Raw genomic sequence first — 23,761 nt, 5'->3', positions numbered from 1 at the left:
AATGCATAATTCCATTCAAGACTCTTGGACAATGATATTTACCAGTTACTAAAGGCTTAATTCTGTGTTTTTCCTATGCATTTTCACACATAAGAACTGTCATCCTTCTTTATTTTGCTTAAAACCACTTGCACTTTTGTCTTTGCAACCCGCCAATGTTTTTTTTTATGGCAAACATTTCCAGTAGAGACTAGTTTCATCTGTATGAAATATTTGATTAGCTGTAAGATTATTGTCATTAACAAGCTTCTCAAATGTCACACTGTATTCTTTAGCCGCATATGTCAGCAGAGTGTTTTTCTTCCGCAATGTATAAGTTTCTAATTCCGGTTTTACCTTAAATTTACTTAACCATCCATCAGTAAAAGCAATTGTTGTACCAATGCCCATTTTTCCTTTAAAATCTTTTGCTTTGGCAATAACCACTGACACTTATATAGCCATACGTTCCAATTGTTTTAACAAAAGCCACTCATGCAGCACTTTATCTAAGTTTTCTAATTTTGGCTTGTGTGTTGTTGTTGTTATTTGGTTTTTAGGAGCATTAGCAACTAAGGCCATATTGCTCCGGGGATATGCGGTGGTCATTCCCTGACCTTTCCGCATCCCCCATATTTGGCGGTCACGGGCTCGAACCCTGGTCTAATCAAGAAGCGTACGCTACTCACTGCTGCTCCTATTCACCTGGCTACGGAGGCTCCTTTTGGCTTGTGTAAACTTTTTCTATCACCTATGTTATTGTTAGGTTCTGAACAGGCAGTAAATTCTAAAAGTTTGTACTTGGAATGTTTAATATCATACAGTGTTGACAATACAAGTTATTTTCTGCCATTAATACACTCCTACTTGTGTCCTGTTCTATTTTCTTTATTATATCACGTTTGTCACTAAGCTTTAATGTTGTTGTTCTTCTTTTCTCTATATGAGGTTTATTAACTTTAGGAGCCATAGTGAGGGGCTTTTAATTTAAAATAAATCTAAAACAGCAGTATAATCTGTGATATTAGTACATAATTCACTTTCAAAATGGTGAAAATAAACAAATATAGTCGTCGTGTGACTTATCTGATTTTTTTTTTTTTTGGCACTGCAAAACATCTGTGCTGTATGTAAACATCTGATTTCAGTGTGCCGTTATTTCGACTGTCATCTACTATATGTGTGCTAAAATTGCATAAAATATAATTGAAAATATAAATATTATATAATATGCTTGAAAAAATATAATTTTTTTAATTGGCTGATATATTTAACACAAAACTTCTTGTTACTAAAAATATAACTGATTTAAAGAATCCACTTTCAGGATAATGTAAATAAATTTAAAACCATTAAAAAGATACATATTCATTCATAGCAGAAGTATATGATGAAGAAAGAAACTTATTTTAGATTTATATGCCAGAAATATATAGTCAAACCTTATCTGATATCAATATAAAAATGGAAATTTAAAAGATGATTTAAAACTAATTTATCATGAATTACAAAATAATACTGAACATATTTGATTTGAATTATAGAAAATAATTTTAATAAAATAGTATTTACCTTTACATGATGTTCCTTATAGGTTTCATGACAAATCTAATTAATTATCTTGTGTTTACTTTCATAATTTTAACTTTTTAATACAGGTAGTTCTCGACTTTACGAGTTAATTCGTTCCTAGGGCACGCTCGTAAAGCAGGAATTTATTTCCCATAGACATAATGTTAAAAATAGGGGTTACGTTATCAACAATGAAATTAGCTAATTAGTTTGTTTAAACAATGATTGATTTATCCATAGAAATGAAAACATAGCCTGTAAAATCAAACAAATTATAATAATAGAGAAATCATTTATGCCTTACAAATGTTAAAGAATGTTTATTCTTCAGAGATCATTGACTAAATGCACACTCGTTGATCACTCATTATTGGCTCAGCACTTGTTGGTTTGTTGCACAAGGAGTCGTCTTCTTCAGAAGTGTTTCAAGAGGCATTTATTTCCAAGATAATCTTCTCTTTTCTTTATAAATTTCATTAGCATGCATAAGCATTTTTTAATGGAACGCACAAATTGCAACCAACACGATTTGTGCGGAGTAACAAGTTTACGAAGTTTAAAAAAAAAAAAAGGAATGAAGAGAAGATTCTGAAAATTTATTTATGTTTTTTATACGATTGAAGATTTCAGTAGAGGGTAAACACATTTCACCATAATAATGTAAAAACCCACATAATTGCTTGCAGTAACAAAAAAGTCCAATAAATCGGAAAGTGCAAATTCTTTTTATTATTTTATTGTCGTGACTTCCAGAAATGTGTTTTAGAAAAATATCACAAAGCCGTTCAAAATTGGTTCTTATAACATATGATAACGATGAAAGTGTAGTGTGTTTAATGATTCGAATTGGTTACTAATACAATTTACGCTATAAAAACAACCTTTTAGGGAGTTATATAGCAAAAATTTGAACTTCTGGGGTTGTGGAATGAATTACCAAAAAACAAGGTATTACTGGATTCACATTACCATATTTTCACGATATGATGATAACGGATTAATATCGTAAAGCGAGATACACTGCATTGTATAGTTACACGCGGGAGATTTGAAATGCGGTATTTATGAATGTTTAACATTCATTTTTTGCAATTAATATTTTCCATTTTGTTGATACTTGAAAAAAAAAAAAAAAACTCATTAACCCGGGAACTCTTAAAGTGAGAACTGCTTGTATTTATTTATCACTTTCTTTTACTTTACTTTTACTTTTCTGATAATGGCTTCGGCACATAGATGTTTATATTATGACAGTTCTTTTAGTGATAAAGACAAGGATAATCCTATTTTATCAGCTGAGAGAGAGAAAGGGTGTATGCACAGACACCCTCTCATGCACACACATAGGGTAAATACTGTAATTATGAACTGGACGTTATGTGAAGAATAAGTAACTTATAGGTATGAAATGATTAATTTCAATGGGGATTTAAATTGTAATTTTTAAAAAGAGGCAATGGTATTTGTTTATCTATAAAAACCTCTATTGACATGAAATAACTTTTAAAAGAATTTTTATGAAATTATTCAAAAATGAGAGATTTTATAGTATATTTGAGTTAAAAATGTAATACAGTAAACCATGGCTGATCCGGTTACAGTTAATCCGGATGTCAGATAATCCGGATTGAAATATGAAAATTCTGTTCCCAATTGAGTACTTTGAAAGACACACACAGGATTTAGGAACGCAGATGAGTAACTCTCTCTGCATGCTGATTGACTGTAGAAGGAGAGAGATACATTACATTGTCATGGGTATTGTTCAATATCATTGTTGGCTCTGAGTCGGACGGATGTTATTGCTTATATCACTTTATAACTGAGAGGAACTGGAGGAGAAATTGTTGAGGATAAACATAAAAAAAGGCACCTGGGGTGGATGGGATCTATCCAGTTATATTAAAGGAGGTAGCAAAGGAAGTAAGCAAACCCTTAGCTATAATTATGAGCGCTTCTTTGGACTCAGGAGAGGTACCCATAGACTGGAGATGTGCAAATGTGACCCCAATTCACAAAGGAGGATCAAAGGCTGACACAAGTAATTATAGACCTGTTAACTTCTGTTCCAGGAAAATTAATGGAGGCACTGGTTAAAGAGGTACTGCAGGATCATCTAGACAAGACTTCAGTTATAGCTCGGACACAGCATGGTTTTGTGGGGCACCTCCGTAGCCAGGTGGGAAGGAGCAGCAGTGTGTAGCACATGCTTCTTGATTAGACCGGGGTTTGAGCCCGTCACCACCAAATATGGAGGATGCGGAAAGGTCAGGGAATGACCACCGCATATTCCCGGAGCAACATGGCCTTAGTTGCTAATGCTCCTAAAAACCAAATAACAAACAAACAAACAGCATGGTTTTGTTAAGGGAAAAATCTTGCCTGACCAATTTGATTGGATACTATGATGCAGTCACAAAAGAACTGGATGCAGGGAATAACTATGATGTAAATCTATTAATCTTGTTAAACTTCATTGTCAATTAAATTGTGCTTTTAACTATATATATATATATATAACGACTTAGAGTACAAACGTAACAAATAATTAATACATAACTTGATACGGAAGTTATATAAAGGGAACTCGTAGATAACACTCGATACTGAAAAATAAATAGAGCATTATAACTGTGTTAGGATACAAGTTTAAGGTTTTAATTTTGTTCTGAAATTGTAATTTTATTGACATTAAATCGAAATCATGACTCAGACCAGAGCAGCAAAGCAAAAGGCTCAAGCTAATGGGAGTGCTGTGGCTCAGGGGAGAAATGAGGGGGATAGTTGCCCTCTGAATCACAGCCTTTTAAGATGCACTGTTTGCTTGATGTTTGCGGAGCAATCGGGTATGGGACATTATACTGCCATGGGGGATGTCTGTGTGTGTGCACGATGCAAGGAGACCAAGGAAATTAGGCGACAACTCAGCGTTGTTATGGGCCTATATGAGACCTTGAAGGATAGGGTGGATGCCCTCGAAGGAAATAAATTGAGGGGCCCATCAAGCTCTCAGCTGCCCACATCAACGCCAGAGCTTGCACTTGGTAATCTTGCAACACAGAGGCAGCCCCCAAGGCAGAATGCGCTGGTCCCACAGGAACTAGTAGTTGTTGGTGACTCAATTGTCAGGGAAACGGCAAACATGCTTTGTAAAAAGGATAGGTGTAACAGGACCAGGGTATAGACGCCAGGGGCAAAGGTTGATGATGTTGTAGAGTGGATATCATCTTTTAAGGGCACAAAAGGTGATATAGTTGTACACGTTGGCACTAATGATATTAAGAGTAGGAGACCAGTGGAATTACTTAACAAGTACAGGTCACTGTTGAAAAAAAGCCGTGAAGTAGGGTTGAATATGAAAGTGTCTGCAATTCTGCCCAGACACGATAGGAGGGAGTATGTGGTGACAGCCTTGTCGATAAATTCGGCCCTGGAAAGATTGTGCAAGGCTCAAGGGGTAGAATTTTTTTCATCCTGGACTGTACTTGTTAACAGGAGAGATTGCTTCTACAGGGATGGGATACACTTAAATAGAAAGGGTGCAAGAATATTTGCTGATGCTATCGAGGCAGTGTTAGGTGGGTTGGAAAACTGCTAGCTTGGGGGGAGACAAAGACTAATAGATTAACAGTAGCCACTGGCAGAGATGAAAGAGATTCTTGCACTGCTTCTATTGGAATGAGCAGAAGCCTGAAAAACAAGATGCAGGATATTTCAGAGACTGCTGAAAGTCATTGCAGTACAAGTAAACACATGGGTTGTGTTAGGGTAGCTAAGAATAGAAACAGGTGCTTGTATACTTGTGTGTACACCAATGCTAGGAGTTTAGTAAATAAATTTGATGAATTTGAGGTATTGCTCAAAACATCAAAGGCAGATATTGTTGGAATATCAGAGACGTGGTGTCACACAGATATAAGGAATGCAGAACTGGAATTTTGGGAGTACAACGTCTACAGAAAGGAAAGGAAAGGAAGGGAGGAGGGGTTATGCTATTAGTTAAGAAACACATAAAATCCAAGGAAGTGAGCCAGTCAACATCGATGGACAGGGCAGTGTCGAGTCAGTTTGGTGTGACATAAGCATAGGTAAATCAAAATTGAGAGTAGGAGTGTGCTATAGGCCTAATGACTCTGATGAGTATAATAAGATACTGTACAGGGAAATAGAATGGGCCAGTAAATCAGAGAGTCTTATAATGGGGGATTTTAATTTCCCAGATATTGACTGGAATTTGTGGGTTGGTCACTCACACACTAGCAAGGCTTTTGTGGATTTATTGGATGATTGTTTTCTACATCAGCATGTTCGGGAGGCAACTAGGAGTAATACTCTTGATCTGATTATCAGTAGTGATTCTTCATGCATTAAGAATCTGCAGATAAAGGAACCACTAGGTGGCAGTGATCACAGTGTGCTGAAGTGGGATTTACTCAAGGAGGTAACTACCATCAGAGGTAAAGGGAAGGGTTTTTGCTTTTGTAAAGGCGACTATGATGGTCTGAGACAGTATTTAAATTCTATACAGTGGGACCAACTGATGATGTTACCAACAGCAAATTCAAAATGGGAAGCATTCAAGGAACTAATCTTGGAAGCTACCAGGCTTTACATACCAACCAAGAAATATTGTTCAAGGTTCAGGCCTAAATGGTTGTCAGACGAACTAATGAGACATATGGCAGAGAAGAAAAATGCATGGGATAGAGAATGAAAAGGACCTGGGGGTAATTGTGCAGGCAGATATGAAGTTCTCTGAGCAGTGCAGACGAGCTGCAAGCGTAGCTCATGGTGTCTTGTCAATGATATACAGGAATTTTTCTAGCAGGGATAGGGATGTGATTATTCCCTTGTATAAGGCATTTGTCAGGCCACACCTTGAGTACTGTATACAGGTCTGGAGGCCTCATTTCAAGAAGCATGTAGAGCTGCTGGAACGAGTACAGAGAAGGGCAACAAGATTAGTGAATGGAACAAAGGGTTGCTCTTACGAAGAAAGGCTTAAGTTTTGCAAATTAGTGTCTGGAGACTAGGCACCGGCGACGTGATCTGATAGAAGTGTATAAAGCCTTGAATGCTTTGAGCATGCTCAAATTCTTCCTCTCGCTCAATAATCACCTTAGATTGCATAAATTCAAATTGAGGAAAGACAGATGAAGGATAGATGTGTGAAAATTGCCTCTAGCCAGCCAGTTTTTCCACCAACCAAATACCCAGTGGGTAGTTGGTTGGTGGAACAGACTTCCATCCCTTGTTGTGGAAGTTGATAGCCTAAAAAATTTAAGGCTCAGCTGGACAAGTATTTTGAACGAACAGAGGGGTGAAATGGGAGTGGGGTTTTTTTTTTTTTTTTTTTGGCTGATGCTGCATAAGCTTGCTTTCTTGCACGATATGCCTCTGCTAATGCTAATTTGCTTACTTCTTTATACATATATACATATGTACATATTTTATATAATTATGGGTTCTAAAGAATTAAAAAGTGAAATAAAAAGAAAACTTTACTTTAACTATCATTAACAAGCTCAGAAAATGGCATTCCAAGAAAAAAAAAAATTGTTGATTAATTTGGTATTGGCCAACAGGCTATGTCAGATATTAAAAACAAAAAGAATCTATAAAGACATTTCCTTTAAAATTCGATGTGGGGAATGATAAAAGCAGTATATCAAATAGACAGACATTTAAAAAGCCAAAAGAAGTATTGCTGGAAGAAGCTATGGGTGTGCGATGACAGCACCACCTGATGTAAAAAGATAAAAGCCAATACATTTATCCATCTATTGACGGATAAATGTATTGTCTTTTTATAGTTTTTAAATAAAGGGATGATTTTTTTATTTATTTTCATCAGCACTAAATTTTCCATTTTGTTCTCAGTTTTTTTTTTTTTTTGGTGTATCTTTTGCTTCACTAATCCATATTATTGCTTAATCCAGATGACCTCCTTCCATTACTCCAGATTAGTGAGGGTTTACTGTATTAACATATATTATTTTGTTGAATAACATATATTTATAATTTAAATTGGCTAATATTATTTAAATGAATATTATATTAAGTAATTTTTAATTTAATATTACCATGTTTATTTGCAAATAATGAAGTTCTTTATAGTAACCCTCTCTTTTTAATATCCCAGCACATTATAATGACCATGTGTTAGGTCCCAGCTGATTTCCCATAGATCTAATTCTCTATAATGACCCAACAATAATTAGTACTTTGAAATTACAATTTTCATATTTCACTGCCCAACTATGTATAAGTGTGTGTTATGGGCCTAATGACTCTGAGCAGTACAATGGACAACTGTACAGAGAAATAGACTGGGCCAGAGTAAATCAGATTGTCTTATAATGAGGATTTTAACTTCCCAGATATCGACTGGAACTTGTGGGTTGGTCACTCACAAAGTAGCAAGACTTTTGTGGATTTATTGGATGATTGATTTCTATAGCAGCCTGTTCAAGAGGCAAAGAAAAACAGGAAAGACTTCTTTACTTATGTAAACTCTAGAAGGAAGGGGATGAATCAGATTGGTCCACTTGATATCAACGGTTCAATTGTTGATGAACTTTCTGAAGTAGACAAACTGACAAACTGAATGAGTATTTTGCATCTACATTCACGCATGAAAAAGTCTGTAGGGAAGTGGTGGCCAGAAGCTTATCAAACTTTAGCAGGCAGCTAAATGATTTTGTAATAAATGAGAGAAAGTGGAGGAGAAATTGTTGAAATTGAACATAAAAAAAGGCACCTGGGGTCGAGTTACATTAAAGGAGGCAGCAGAGGAAGTAAGCAAACCCTTAACCATAATTATGAAAGCTTCCTTGGACTTGGGGGAAGTCCTCATGGACTGGAGATGTGCAAATGTGTCCCCAATTCACAAAGGGGGATCTAAGAATGACACAAGTAACTACAGACCAGTTAGTTCAACTTCTGTTCCTGGGAAAATATTGGAGTTGCTGGTTAAAGATGCATTGCAGAATCATCTAGACAAGACTGCAGTAATAATTCAGACACAGCATGGGTTTGTCAATGGGAAGTTTTGTGTGACCAATTTGATTGGATACTATGATGTGGTCACAAAGGAACTGGATGCAAAAAATTATTTTGATATCACATACTAGGATTTCAGGAAAGCTTTTGACACTGTTGCACATGGAAGACAACTGTACAAATTGGAGCAGTATGGTATTAAGGGTAAGTTGCTACTATGGATAAATGGGTGGTTGAGTGAGAGAAGACAGAGAGTGGTAATCAGTGGATGCTGCTCTTTGTGGACTAATGTTATTAGTAGAGTCCCGCGGGGTTCAGTTGGGTCCATTGTTATTTTGTATATTTATCAATGATATTGATGAAGGTATATCAGGTTTATAACAGAGTTTGCAGATGATACAAGGGTTGGCAGGGTTTTAATGACTGTATTGGCAGTGTGCTACTGCAACAGGATTTATAAAATTAGGCAGATGGGCTGAGAAGTGGCAATTGAAATTTAACATAGACAAATGCAAAGTACTGCGTAACTCCACAGAAACGTGGAGAAGTAACTCCACAGAAACATACCAACTGTGTGGTACTATGCTTAGGGTGGTAGAAAATGAAAAAGACTTGAGAGTAATTTTTCAGTCAGATATGAAGTTTCTGAGTAATGCAGATAGGCTGCCAGAGCAGGTCATGAGGTACTGTCAGTGATATACAGGAATATTGCTAGTAGTGAAAAGTAGGTGATTATCCCTTTGTAGAAGGCAATGATCAGGCCACACCTTGAGTACTGCATACAGGTCTGGAGGCCTCATTTTAGGAAGGATGTAGAGTTGAGTCATCTATAATGCTACTAAAACACTGACTCAAATTAATAAAATACCTTTATTAAATAAATAATATGGGGAATGTTATGTGGGGGAGACAAAACATAGCCTGCATGATCTCCTGGGAGAGCATGATAGGGCCCTCAAGACAGCCAGTTATGTACGTTCAGCCATAGCTGAACATGCATGGCAAACTGGGCACGGTATTATGACTAAAGAAGCCATGATTGTAGATAGAACATATGGTTTTTGGAACCAGAAAGGGCTAGAGAGTTTGAGGATATGTTCATCTGGATGCTATAGTCTTAATAGGGATAAGGGCTGTCGTATTCCCCTACTTTTTGAAGCCCTTATCCTAGGGAGATACAAACATTTTGGAATGGTTCGTTCCACTGCCATTTCCAATTCCAATGCACGGGAAGTGGACCGAACACAAGTGCCGTAGCTCGTGTTACGTACCTGCTGGTGATGTATAGGTGTACATATATAGATTGTTGGATAACCTGTAACCATTATTGCTGATGAAGGCACCCACTGCTGCCAAAAGCTATGGTTTTAGTGGTTTTTAGTCATTTTAAACATCTTTTTAACATATTTATTTTATATTTCTTGTTACAGTCAGTACATGTATTTTATTTATTAAATAAAAGTATTTTATTGATTTGAGTCAGTGTTTTAGTAGCATCGTAGATGAATCATAGGGTTCTTGACTCCAGAGGCCTCTTCAATGAAGGATGTAGAGTTGTTTGAGCATGTACAGAGAAGGGCAACAAGATTGGTGAGGGAAATGAAGGGATCCTCTTACCAAGAAAGGCTTAAGTTCTGCAAATTGCTGCAACTGGAGAAAGCACCGGCGAGGTGATATGATTAAGGCCTTGAATGGGTTGAGCACACTTAATTCTGATGAAATTCTTCCTCTTGCTCAGATTACGAACCTGAGGGGGCATAAATTCAAATTGAGGGAAGTCAGTTGTATATTCTACAACTGAATAGATGTGTGGAAATTTCATTTCAGCCAGCTGGTGGTTAATTGCTGGAACAAACTTCCATCTGTCATTGTGGAAGTTGATAGGTTAAATAAATTTAAGGAGGAACTGGACAAAGTTTTAAGGGAATGGATGTGGGAAATTTTTTTTTTTTTTTGGCTGATGCTACATAAACTGATACGCTTGCTTTCTTGCATCACATGCCTCCATTACTATTACTATTACACCCCATAATGTAATTTTTCACTTGCATCAGATGTAATTATGTTTGTTGCCATTATCCGACCACTGAAGCACATGGGTATTTTGATTCTTATTTATTTCAAGTTTCACTTACCAACTAACTAAACTTAGTAAACAACAAACAACAAAGTTCTATTCCTATCTATCTGCTATTCATTTACTTAAAAGTTTGATGAATTGAGTCTCTTTTTGATAATGCTTAATATTTTGTAATGCGAATTTTTTTATTAATCATTTAGCTATAATAGTTAATTTTGCTAATGACTAATTATGATGCATTAAGATATAGATACACATACAAAAATATATATAATATAGGTAACAAAAAGTTATCTTTTATTCCGTTGAGTAATATGTACAGTTAAAATTTATTGTTTTGAATTCTCAGGAAATTATATCAGCCAGAGAGGATGCAGGTCAACAGACAGGAGGTAATAATTACTCTTGCCCTTATTGCCCTTTCAGTGGAAGGACATATTTCCAATTGAAAAGCCATATGAAACAACACAAGAAAGAAAAGGTAAATAGTACTGGAGTTTTCACAAACGTATTTGCTTCTTAACTTTAGCTTGCCTGTAGATAACAGCCCAAATCCCAGAGAGTGCATTTTTCATGAAAAAGTATATCTGGCTCTTAAAAAACATTATCTCTCTATACATTAAAAAAAGTTTTCCTCCTAGTGATATTTATTTGAGCCAATGGGAGAAGAGAGCGACACAATTACTTCACTACAAATGTGCAGGTAAATAATTACATTTTTGTCTTCCATTGAAAGACAACTGCCTCTATAACATTCACCAACCTCGTGCACTTGCTTCACTGTCTAAAACATGATCACACCCGGCATCATTTTGATGTTCCGTTGTAATGTCAGCTGATGAAGGAACCCGATATAGTTTGTATATTTGTAAATAGCTTAGTATTTTGTAAATATTTTGAACATTTGTATAGTTTGTAAATATTTTAGTTAAGCATTTTAGTCCTGCTCTTTCAGATGTAACAGTATTCCTCATGCGTTATGGAGCCTGAAACTAAAGGCCTTTTCCTAAGTGACCTATGTAATCATAGGTAAATAATTACATAGTGATATTTATTGCACCTTCAGAATGACGCATGGTGGGGTGGGGTGGGGGTAGCCAATGGGAGAAGAGGGATGCGGGTCAAGTGATACAAGTGAGGGGGGGAGCAATTATGTCGCTACAGATGCACAGGTAAATAATTAAATAGGCCATTTCCTCATTAGATATCGATCAATGCATTTCGACAGGCGTGTCTTTTACATAGAAAAGATTTGACTTACTTCATCATATCTCTACATTTTATATAGAAAAACGTGCACAGGGGTTGGCAAGCAGAGTAAGCAGGGGCAAAACCACCTAATTAAATTTAAAATCATTTATTAAATTTCAATCCACAATAACACTATACTGCACTCATGTAGGGAAAAAAATAATGATATTTGGTATCACAAAAGTGCACGTTGCCTGCTGAGAAAGTCTTTTTCTTTTCTGGTACATGTTTTCAAGTTATGGGATATGTAAACTAAAAAGACAAATGATAGAATACAGTTAAAGAATTTAATGGGATAAAGAAGGATTCTTTGAGAGCCTTTCAGCTGGGTTGTAAGTCTTTCAACCCAGCCTGTTATCATGTTTAGAGGTTATTGAAGTGCCATGCCAGTCCCTTGTGGTTCCGACAAGATGGGGCCCTGGTAGCTGAAATCCTTTTTTATTCCATCATACATTTTAATTGTATTCTGTCTTTGGCTTTTTAGTTCACAAATCCATCAATTCAAAAGCATATCCCACAAAAGAGACAGACAAAGTTTCTCGGAAAGCAATCTTTACTTACTTTAGAGATCCCAAAAATCATTTCTTTTTATTTTAACTTGATGCAGTGCATAGTGGAAGTGAAATAGTTAGGAAATAAATATTTTGGATAACATGATTGTGAGTACTAAAGTTTGATTTGTTCTTATTATCCAATATAATGTTAAGTATAAAAAATAAAATCATAAATTGCACCATTTTCACTAAATGCTTGCCTTTTATCCCAAAAAATTGGTTAATATATCTCATATCACAATTACCAAAACCAACCTATTCAAATTTATTGAAAAAGATTTGGCAAACATGTATAATCTGGAAGGATATGTCAATGCTTCTTATGTTGTTGTTATCATCTTATTGTTGTAATGTCATGCCATCTCATTAAATGTTATTATTGCAGCTATCACTGTTGAGATTTTGTTTGAGATCTCAACAGTGATAGCTGTGATAACATCTCACAACAAAATCTCAAACAGTCTAAAGATTAAACTATACAAAGCAGTCATCATACCCACAGTAATTTATGGATCAGAGACATGGAGAATAAATAAGAAAAGGCAAAATATAATGGCATTTGAAATGAAATGCCTAAGGAAAATTAATAAAACAAATTGGAGAGAATGCAAAACTAGTGAACAAGTAAGAAAAGATCTAATTTTGAACTCAGCATAATAGAACTAATCTACAAAAAACAACTTCAATGGTTTGGATATGTGAATCGGATAAAACAACAAAGGCTACCAAATGTAGTATTGACAAGAAGTATTGGAGATAAGGGACCGCCAGGAAGACCCAAAAGAGAATGGCTTCAATGTCTAAAGGAGAACACGGGCTTTCAGAGCTATTGACAAATGATGAGAGATTCGAGAGACCGACAACAGTGGAGGTCGATATCCAAATAGGGACTCAACCCATGCTAAACAGAAGAGTCGAATGATGATATCACTGTTGAAAGTTAATACAGCATCTTACATTCACCATCTTAAGGAAAATTAATACGGCATCTTACATAAGATTAGTAATTTAAATTAAGTAAAATAAGAATGGAGTTGCATCAAAGGGGGGGGCGCCTCCGTAGCCAGGTGGGAAGGAGCAGCAGTGCGTAGCACACGCTTCTTGATTAGACCGGGGTTCAAGCCCGTCACCACCAAATACGGAGGATGTGGAAAGATGAGGGAATGACCACCACATATCCCGGAGCAATATGGCCTTAGTTGCTAATGCTCTTAAAAACCAAAATAATAACAAATAACAAATAGTATCAATGGGTGAGGACTAATCATTAAACAGAAAAGCATATGAGGTTCTAATTCAGTTTTCTTTAATAAATTTGCATGCACTGACAATAATAAACATGCACTACTAAACTTTTTCACAATGCTGAAAAAAAGCACAGGTTCCTATTTTATGTCCATTAATTACACTATCTTCTTTAAGCAGTCATATAAAGTATGTCATTATCTATCATTTAGTTAACAGTGACATTCCACACTCCTCATATTATTTAGTGATTCATGATATGCTAAAGAACCTCAAGTTAAGGAACCTTTACTTATACCCATCAAGGCAGTTTTTAAAATTGCCTATTTCCCTGCCCAACCCTGTATAAACTAGTCTGTAAACAAATTACTCGGTGGATAAGGTAAACTAGGACATATTATGAATCTCTTTGAGTAAGAATACAAAGAAACTTAGTGAGGAATTCTTTGGGTATATTAACACTAGAAGAAAAGGGTCCCTTGACATTAAGAGCATTACTGTTTGTTGGTAATACTATACAGATTGCTGAAACTAATAGATTACATCTGTGTTCTTACATGAATTTTTCAGAGACAAAGTAGCAGAAGTCTATCTAATATAGATTGTGAGTTAAATGATTTTGTAATGATGGAAGAGAAACTACTGCAGTTAAAAGTGAGCAAAGCACCAGAGACTGATGGAATCTATCCAGTTATATTAAAATAAGCCACAAAAGAGGTAGTGAAACCTTTAGCCATAATAACAAAAGCATCCATAGGTTCAGAAGTCTCTGTAGATTGAATATGCCCAAATTATCTCCTATTCACAAGAGTGGTTCAAAGGGTGAACTGGGTAACTAGATCTCTAAGTTGTTTCACCTCTGTGCCAGGGAAAATAATGAGTCAATAGTTAAAGAAGTAATGCAGATCATCTTGATAATGAAATCATAAGACAGTTACAGCATAGATATGTTAAATTAGAGCATGCCTAACCAATCTGATTAGCTACTATGAGGTTTATCTTTGCCTTTGCCAAGAGAATTGGATACAAAGAATAATTTTGACGTCTTATACCTAGATTTCAGTAGAGAAATCTAAATAGTGCCTTTTTTTTTTTTTTTAATACTGTATCATAATTGTGAGGAGTCTGATTGAGGTGTTTAAGGATTTAAATTGAGGAAAGCTGAGTGCCAATGGAATCCTTCCTCTTGCTCAGACCATAGATATGGAGGGGTATAAATTCATATTGAGAAAGTATTGTTGTGGGATAGATGTGCCAAAGTTTGCCTTCACCCAGTGAGTATTTATTTTTGAAAGAAGCTTCTACAACATAAAACTCTAGCTATATCAAGGAAGAACTGGATAGACTCTTAGAGGGGTGATGTGAGAAGTGTTTTTATTTATTTTTTTTATTTTTTTTGGCTGATGCTATATAAGCTTGCTTTCTTGCATTGTTTGTCACTACTAATACTAACATGGTATTGCTCAGTGATGGTATTTGTATACATGAGAGACTCAGGTTATGTAACTGAGCCATTACTTGTTGCTCGTGCTTCAGAATGATTTCTCTCTGAATAATGCCTCAATATGGAAGTGCAATTATTTTTGTCTGAGGCTGTATAAGCTTGCTTAAATTTTTGTATTATTTGCCACTACTAATACTAAAAATTAAGGGGCTTAGAGGGAAAAGGTATCCTGTGTGTTATCAGACACTCAGTCTAAAACACTGATGGATCCAATATCTTTCTATTACAGAAGATTTAGGAGAAGTCCGGTTGGCCTGCCTCCCTAAAATCCACTCATGCACACCTTCTCGATGGTAAGCCCTGTTATGTCACTTAGGTGGCAACGAACGTGTAGAGTGCTTCTCTTCAAGATGCCTGTTCAGCATGAAGAGGAAAAGACCAAACCCTCCAGCATATGACAGCACGACAAAACAAATCGCCCTCAATCCCCCAGCAGCTTTCACTCCCCCTCTTACGGCAGCGAGAGGATCAGAGTGAAAGCAAAGGGTGCTAAGAATCTCTGGGTACGACCAGGCTGCCATGCACTGAAACTGAACTTGGCCTGTTACAATGTGAGATCACCTATCAGTGAAGACAGGATATTAGAGCTGGAAAAGGAATTAGAAAATGTGAATTGGAACATCATCGGTTTGGCCGAAACAAGAAGAATAATTGAAACACTTATAAGTTTATCAAGTGTAAATCTGCTGTACACCAATGGAAACAGTGAAAGGGGTAAAGGTGGAGTTGGGTTTCTGGTCCATAAAGATTTAAAAAACAACATTTTGGAATTAAAAAGTACATCGCAAGGGTGTTAAGACTAATACTCAAGATTTCCAAGAGGTACAAGCTAAAGGTTATAATGATTTATGCACCAACAACAACAAATTGAGAGTCTTCTAGATGAGCAGAAAAAACACTACACTATTATTATGGAGGACTTCAATGCTAAGGTTGGAAAAAGACAACAGTGCAGAAAGGGGAACTATAGGAAATTTTGGAATTGGTGAAAGAAATGAAAGAGGTGAAAGACTTGTGGAATTTGCAGAATCTCAAGGATTGTCAGTAATGAACACTTTTTTCAAGAAAAGGTGAACAGAAAGTGGACATGGAAGAGTCTAAATGGATTAACAACTAATTAGCATTAGCATTAGCATTAGTAGAGGCATTTGATGCAAGAAAGCAAGCTTATGCAGCATCAGCCAAAAAAAAAAAAAAAACCCACTTCCATTTCACCCCTCTGTTCGTTCAAAATACCTGTCCAGCTGAGCCTTAAACTTATTTAGGCTATCAACCTCCACCACAAGGGATGGAAGTCTGTTCCACCAACCAACCACCCGCTGGCTAAAGGCAAATTTCCGCACGTCTATCCTACATCTGTCTTTCCTCAATTTGAATTTATGCCCTCTCAGGTGATTTTTCTGAGCTAGAGGAAGAATCCCATCAGCATTGAGCATGCTTAAACCATTCAAGGCTTTATACACCTCTATCAGATCACCTCGCTGGTGCCTAGTCTCCAGACACTGTAATTTGCAAAACTTAAGCCTTTCTTCGTAAGAGTACCTCTTTGTTCTATTCACTAATCTTGTTGCCCTTCTCTGTACTCGTTCCAGCAGCTCTACATCCTTCTTGAAATGAGGCCTCCAGACCTGTATACAGTACTCTAGGTGTGGCCTGACCATTGCCTTATACAATGGAATAATCACCTCCTTATCCCTGCTGGAAAAATTCCTGTATATCATTGACAATACTCCATGAGCTACTCTTGCAGCCCGTCTGCACTGCTCAGAGAACTTCATATCTGCCTGCACAACCACCCCCAAGTCCCTTTCATTCTCTACCACTGTCAGTGTAGTACCACAGAGTTGATACGTTGCTCTGGGGTTGCTGTTTCCCATGTGTAGTACTTTACATTTGTCAATGTTAATGAAATCGACTTCACCCTCACTAACAGAAGATATATTGTGATTGATGTTACCATCCTGAATAAGGTAAATGTTGGAAGTGATCACAGAATGGTAAGATGTACACTTGATATAGATGTAGGAAAAGAAAAAAACTGACTCGAGTAAATAATACAAAGGTCTTTGAGATAACAGAAGAGGAGAAAAAGCAGTATATACAGGAACTTAAGAACAAGTTTGAGCTTCTGCAGATTGCTCAGGACCAAACAAATATATCGATGAGGAATATTACAACTGTCTGAAAGTGATAAAGCCCAAGAAACCTATAGGGAAAAAGAAATCCAAAGAAGAAAAAATTATTCAAGAAACACTTGTTATGATGAACCGAAGGCGAAAAATGAAGAGCAAGATAAACACTGACAAGGAAAAAATTGAGTATACTGAGTTATACAAAGCCATTAGAAAGGGACTCATAGAGGACATAAGAAGATTTAACACAAGAAAAGTAGAACAAGCATTAAGGGAAAACAAAGGACTTAAATCAGCAGCCATGAGCAGTAATACAGAAAGACAAATGATACTGAAACTGAAGAATAGCAATGGTGTACTTATAAACAGCAGAGAAGGCATAATTCAAATAGCAGAAGACTACTATAGAGAATTATTACAAGGAGCGAAGGAATGATGCCAGCAGTGGGGAAGATGGATTGCAAATTAGCAACAAATACGACATACCCGATATTCTTCCTGATGAGGTAGATCATGCATTGAAGAAAATGAAGAATCAGAAATCCCCGGAGAAGATGAAGTTACTGTAGAGTTGTTAAAATTGGGAGGAAGAGACATAACACAAAAACTGGCAAGGCTCTTCACAAAGTGCATTAGAAAAGGTGTGATGCCTAAGCAGCGGAATAATGCAATCATAGTTTTGCTGCATAAGAAAGGAGATAAATCAGAAATTGGAAATTATAGACCAATTAGCTTGTTATCCCACATCTACAAGTTGTTCACAAGGGTCATTACTAACAGATTAGAAAGAATACTTGATGAGAATCAACCGAAAGAGCAAGCTGGCTTCAGGACAGGATTCTCAACTGTGGATCACCTTCACGTAATATCACAACTAATGGAGAAAGCAAATGAATATAAAACACCATTATGCCTGGAATTTGTGGATTACAAAAAGGCATTTGGCTCCATACAGCATAAGGCAATGTTTCGGGCCCTGGAAAGACAAGGCATAGATACCCCACATATTATTATTTTGAAGAAAATATATGAGAATGCTACCTCCTTTATTAGACTAGACAAAGACAGTAGCAAATTTAAAATCGAGAAAGGAGTTCGGCAAGGAGACACAATATCTCTGAAGCTGTTTACTGCTGCCCTTGAGGAAGCTTTCAGAAGATTAGACTGGTCGCAGAAAACCTAAACCATTTACCATTTGCAGATGACATTGTGGTCATAAGCCACGATCCCATAGAATTAGAGGAAAATCTTAATCAGTTATGCACAGTTAGTAAGGATTTTGGACTAAAGATGAATATGGCTAACACAAAAGTAATGATGAACAAGTATGCCACAGAAAGGGAAATAATTATTGAAGCAGCAGTAATTGAAAAAGTGGAGTCATATACTTATCTGGGACAAGTTATTAGCTGGAAGTCAAGGGAAGAATACATTTTGGATGGATAGCATTCAGGAAATATAGTCACATACTGAAGAGCAATATCCCAGTTTGTCTGAAACGTAAAATAATGAACCAATGTATACTCCCCACCATGACTTATGGAAGTGAAACTTGGGCACTCACCAAAAGAATGGAAGAGAAGCTGAGAACTACACTACGAAGAATGGAATGAATTATATTGGGAATCAGACTGTTAGATAAGAAGAGAAACACATGGATTAGGCAGGAAACTCAAGTAAAGGACATTCTTATCAAAACTAAAGAACTAAAATGGTCTTGGGCAGGACACATAGCTCGAAGACATGATGACAGATGGACTAAGAAAATAACAGAATGGTACCAAAGAGGAGCTAGAAGAAAACCTGGAAGACAAAGGCGGAGATGGATAGATGAAATTCATGAGTTTTGGATGGCTAGTGCTTAAAACAGAAGGAACTGGAAAGTTGCTAGAGATGCCTTCATCCTGCAGTGGATTGAAAATGGATGATGATGATGAATACTAAAAATATTGGATAAAGAGATTCAATATTTTAATTTCTTAGGTCTAGCAAGTCCTATTTGCTTAATGAAATGATTTCGCTTTTACTTTATTGGCTAGCAACGTACCAAATGGCATTATTATATCCATATGGTATGCCAAAATGAGAAAAACAAACATAGATAAGTTGAAATTATATTGTAATTTAAATAGAATTATCTAATTTTAAATTGAATTATAAAAAATATAAACAGATATATCCTCTTGTTCCCTTTATTCGCTGTCATAATCTGCACAAAATGGACACATATGGGCCATTCTCTATGATCCTGTATTTAGTAGAAGTTCTCTATAACGGTATTTGTGGAACCAATCCCACAATAATTTTCTAGTTATGTCACATCCATTTTCTTGAATTCCTTAAATTTTTTTAGTTCAGAGTGAGATGTGCGGGATCTTCAAGATTTTATAATTTCAGCAACTTAATGCTTTTTGTATACATGGGAGATTTGTATCCATGCAGCTGAGGCTCTCAATATCTTTCGGCAGAGGTGTTTTCTTTGATTTCCCCATTGAGAATTGTGGAGATCTCTGTTAATTGTCACACAAAGAAGAGAAATAGCAGTCAAATTGAGCTTATTCATGGTTAGCAGCATCTCTTGCACCCAGTTGTAGCATTTCATCCTGTCAGCATCCATTTACTGTCCAATTTCAAATTCACAGAACCAGCTTTTTTCTCCCTCATTTATTCCTTCATCTTCTGTTTTATAGAACAGCCTCCCTTCACATGTACTTCAAGAAAATTAGTCTATAGAAATTCAAGTGTAATGTCAACAAGTATCTTCTTTCCACTTCCCAACTTTCAACCCATGGATGGCACTAAGTACTATACGTTCTAATATCTTTCATATTTGGGATTTTCATTAAAAAAAAAAATTATGGCAGTGCCTCCAGTTGTTCTGAAGAGTTTTTGCTGGTGTTCGTTTTTTGAGGCATTCGGGATTTTTGATTTACATCTCGCTCATTGACAATTAGGATGAATTTATTTATTTTTTTTAATTAAATATATGTTTTTAATACAAAAAGTGGATTTTTTTAGTCTTGTTTCATGATAGATTGAGAGTGGGGGCAGTATCAAGGAGTGAAAAGTTTTGAATTACTTGCCAATTTTTAAAGTTATGAATGGGTTTTTGAGTGCATGTGTGATCCTGAAAGAACTTTGTCATAACACATCTATATGTTAATGAAAATTACAAGCAATAAGGTCTCTAGCACAGAACTGTGAGCAGCTCCACTCATATTACTGCACTACTTGGAGCATTACCTGTTAACCACTGTGCCTTCTATTACTTAATCATGCTTTTATATATAATATTGGCCCCAAATGCCACACTTCTGCAGCTTAACCCCAGGGGCTCACATCTGGTGAGTATGGGCTTGGCACACCCAGGGTCTCTGGATATCATCTTTCTTGGTGATTTCCTCCCCCCCCCCCTCTCTCTCTCTCTTTCTCTCTCCGGGTAATTCAGAAATTTTTTTTGGCTGGTGCAGCATAAGCCTCAGGCTTCCTTGCGCCATATAGCTAATAATAATAATAATAATTATGCATAAGACTTTCAGTGTGGGACAATGGTTATTTCTTCCTCATAGAAGTTTACCCCAGGGGGGCTCACATCTGGTGAGTATGGCTTGGCACACCCAAGGTCCTGAGCTGGATATCATCATTCTTCTCTTCTTGGTGATTCCCTTATACTTTTGACTCTCTCTCTCTCAAGGTAATTCAGGAATTTTTTTTGGCTGGTGCAGCATAAGCCTCAAGCTTCCTTGCACCATATAGCTAATAATAATAATATCATTTATGACTATCTCATAATAGCTTACAGGATTGGTCAGTAAAATCTTCCCTTAATAAACAGTATTATGATCCTCTAATAATATCATTGCTATTGAGGCAATCCTTACAATATCCCCGGTGATTAGAATCACACTGCTGGTGATTGACTGTGGTGCAGGGTATCTACTTAGCTCGCTCACCCTTGGAACCCCTTTTGTGTATGGGGGAAGAGAGATTGTACATTAGAATATCATCTATCTTAAATCTATTTCATAATCTTCCTTAGGCTGTTTCATCTTTGGATTACCTATTATTATAGTTATTGGTTTAGTGACTAACTAGATGCTTGTTTCAGTACAACCTGATAGATATCATTTTTTTTTGTAGTTTTAGACCTGATAATTTTCCTTCTAGAGCTTTTTCACAAATTTGCTTAATGCTGAACAGTTTCTATCTGAAATCAGTCTTCTCCCTTTTAAAAGTATATTATTTTTCTTGGCCCTCTTTGTTAAACCCATTTCATAGTCTTCCTTAGGCTGTTTCATCCCCTAGATAAATTGATTTCGAACTATTTATATTTAAAATTTTCAAAAATATAAATTTCAGATTTATATATTCCATGTTGAATAGTAGTTAGGAACTACAGTGGATCTTTTGATCTGTAGATATCTTAAGCAGCCTTCTTTTTTTGATCCAATTTCATTAATCTTTGGCCATCTGTTTTGGTTGTCAGCTTGTACAATATATTTTTAAAGGTATGAAACATTTCCAATTTTAAATGGAAAAGAAAGCCTTTACCCTTGATAACTGTAATTTTCTTGGCTGCATTATTCCGAAATCCTGCAGTATTCTGGGTTTTAATGATATTTTATTTTAGAATATCCCTGCGCATTAAAATTCCCAGAATATTCATGAATTAACTAACTAACATATCCATCATTCAGGTAATTCGCTATCCAGATAGATAGATTAGTTGTTTTAGAAGTTATGATGTATAATCTACTTCGGTTATGTAAGGGTTCGTTCCACGGTAAGTCGGAAAAAAAGAGAGGAGACAGGCATAACATCAGTAAGTTTTACCTCTCGAGCATCGTTGCCAGAGTCAACATCTTCAGCTGATAAGTATGCCACTGCAGAGATTGAGGGCTGTGGAGATTTAGAAGGGGTCAGCTGCTCAACCTTATGAAAGAACATATTAATGGATGACTGGACAGTGACTTTTTCTTTTCATCGTAGATTTCTTTGTACCAATCAAGCATATCATTCACCCCTCTTAACTTTTAAGAATTGCTTGCTGTCAGAATCCATCTTCTCAAACCTCGCCATTGCCGATGCAATTTCACAAAATGTCTTGGCTCCTCATTTAGTTCATCTTGCACTTCATCAGCATTTTCTTCTTTCACTGTCGCTACCTGCAAATCAATAAGTTCTTCGTTAGATAATTCCTTCTCTTCTTCCTCTATTTACTCCTCCACGTCTTTGGCATCGATCTCCAACTGAAGTAGCTCTGCATCCTTTACAATCTTATCTGTAACCTCTTCAAATGATTTGTCCTTTTCAAATCCTTCAAAGCCTTTTTCATGCCGTAGGCATATTGTCTTCCATGCGCAATTTAAACAACATTTAGTAATTTCCGCCCAGGCCTTATTAATGTTTAAGATGGTGTGGTAAATATTGTAAGATTTCCAAAAGTCTCTTAACGTAAAATTTTTTTCATCATCTACTGCAGACAATGCCTGAGCAAATGTTGTGAAATAGTGTGCTTTTAAATTCGAAATAACACCCTGATCCATAGGTTGGATGAGTGAAGTTGTGTTTGGCAGTGGAAATGTGACTCACGTTCAAATTAAAATCATCTAGATGCGTAGGATGTCCAGGAGCACTATCTAATAGAAGCAAAATATTGAAAGGAACGTTGTTGTCTTTAAAATATTTTTCAACCTCGGGAATGAAGCAACATTTAAATCAATTCTCAAAGAGAGATATTGTTATCAACACTCTCTGGTTTGATCGGAAATGCATGGACAGGGTAGCTTTATTGATACCCTTAAATACATGAGGATTTCCAGAATGGTACACAAGCAGTGGTTTTAATCTGGAATCTCCTGCTGCATTAGCCCCAAGCAAGAGTGTGGCCCTATCTTTTGAAGCCTTGAAACCTGGCATTGTCTTTTTCTCTTTGGCAATGTATGTTCGATCTGGAATTTTTTTACAATACAGAGCAGTCACATTAAAAATTTGCTGTGTTGAATAGCCCCCTTCATCAATAATTTTTTCCAACACATCACAAAATTTATCTGCAGCTGCAGAATCAGCACTGGCGACTTCACGGCATACTTTAACGTTGTGTAAACCAGCACGATGCTTGAACCTATTAAACCACCTGTTGCTTGGGTCGAGGTTCGCCATACTTATCCTTAATATCTTTATAAATACTTGTTGCTTTTGCTTGAATGGTCATTAGAATCAGGGGCACTCGCTTCTGAATCTGATTTTCCATCCATATTATTAACAGCTGTTCCGTCTTCGGTATAGCACCTGAACACTGTTTTGTGATCACTGTTGATCTTAAGTGCGTTGATCCTTTGACATGTTCTTTCATACGTGCACTGTCCTTTAAAATAGTATTCGCTGTTGAAGCAGTGAGACCTAATTCCCTTGGAATAGATGACAAACTTTTTCTTGCTTC

The 23,761-nt window shown here is 36.3% G+C and overlaps 1 protein-coding gene across 1 annotated transcript in view; it reads left to right on the top strand.

The window, feature by feature from the left end:
* LOC150079084 (uncharacterized) overlaps positions 1-23,761 on the top strand; it is a 160,064-nt gene that overhangs the window by 115,078 nt on the left and 21,225 nt on the right. The window contains exon 4 of the mRNA XM_090382944.1: positions 10,983-11,114. Coding sequence (XP_090239070.1) covers positions 10,983-11,114 — 132 coding nt within the window. The remainder of the gene's footprint in view (positions 1-10,982; positions 11,115-23,761) is intronic.

The sequence above is a fragment of the Mastigoproctus giganteus genome, chromosome 10 (genome assembly GCF_048544385.1).
Source record: "Mastigoproctus giganteus isolate SK-2022 chromosome 10, ASM4854438v1, whole genome shotgun sequence".
In the NCBI taxonomy this organism is placed as follows: Eukaryota; Metazoa; Arthropoda; class Arachnida; order Uropygi; family Thelyphonidae; genus Mastigoproctus; species Mastigoproctus giganteus.
The sequence above is the reverse complement of the archived record's forward strand: the minus strand, read 5'-3'. Positions and strand labels throughout refer to the sequence as shown.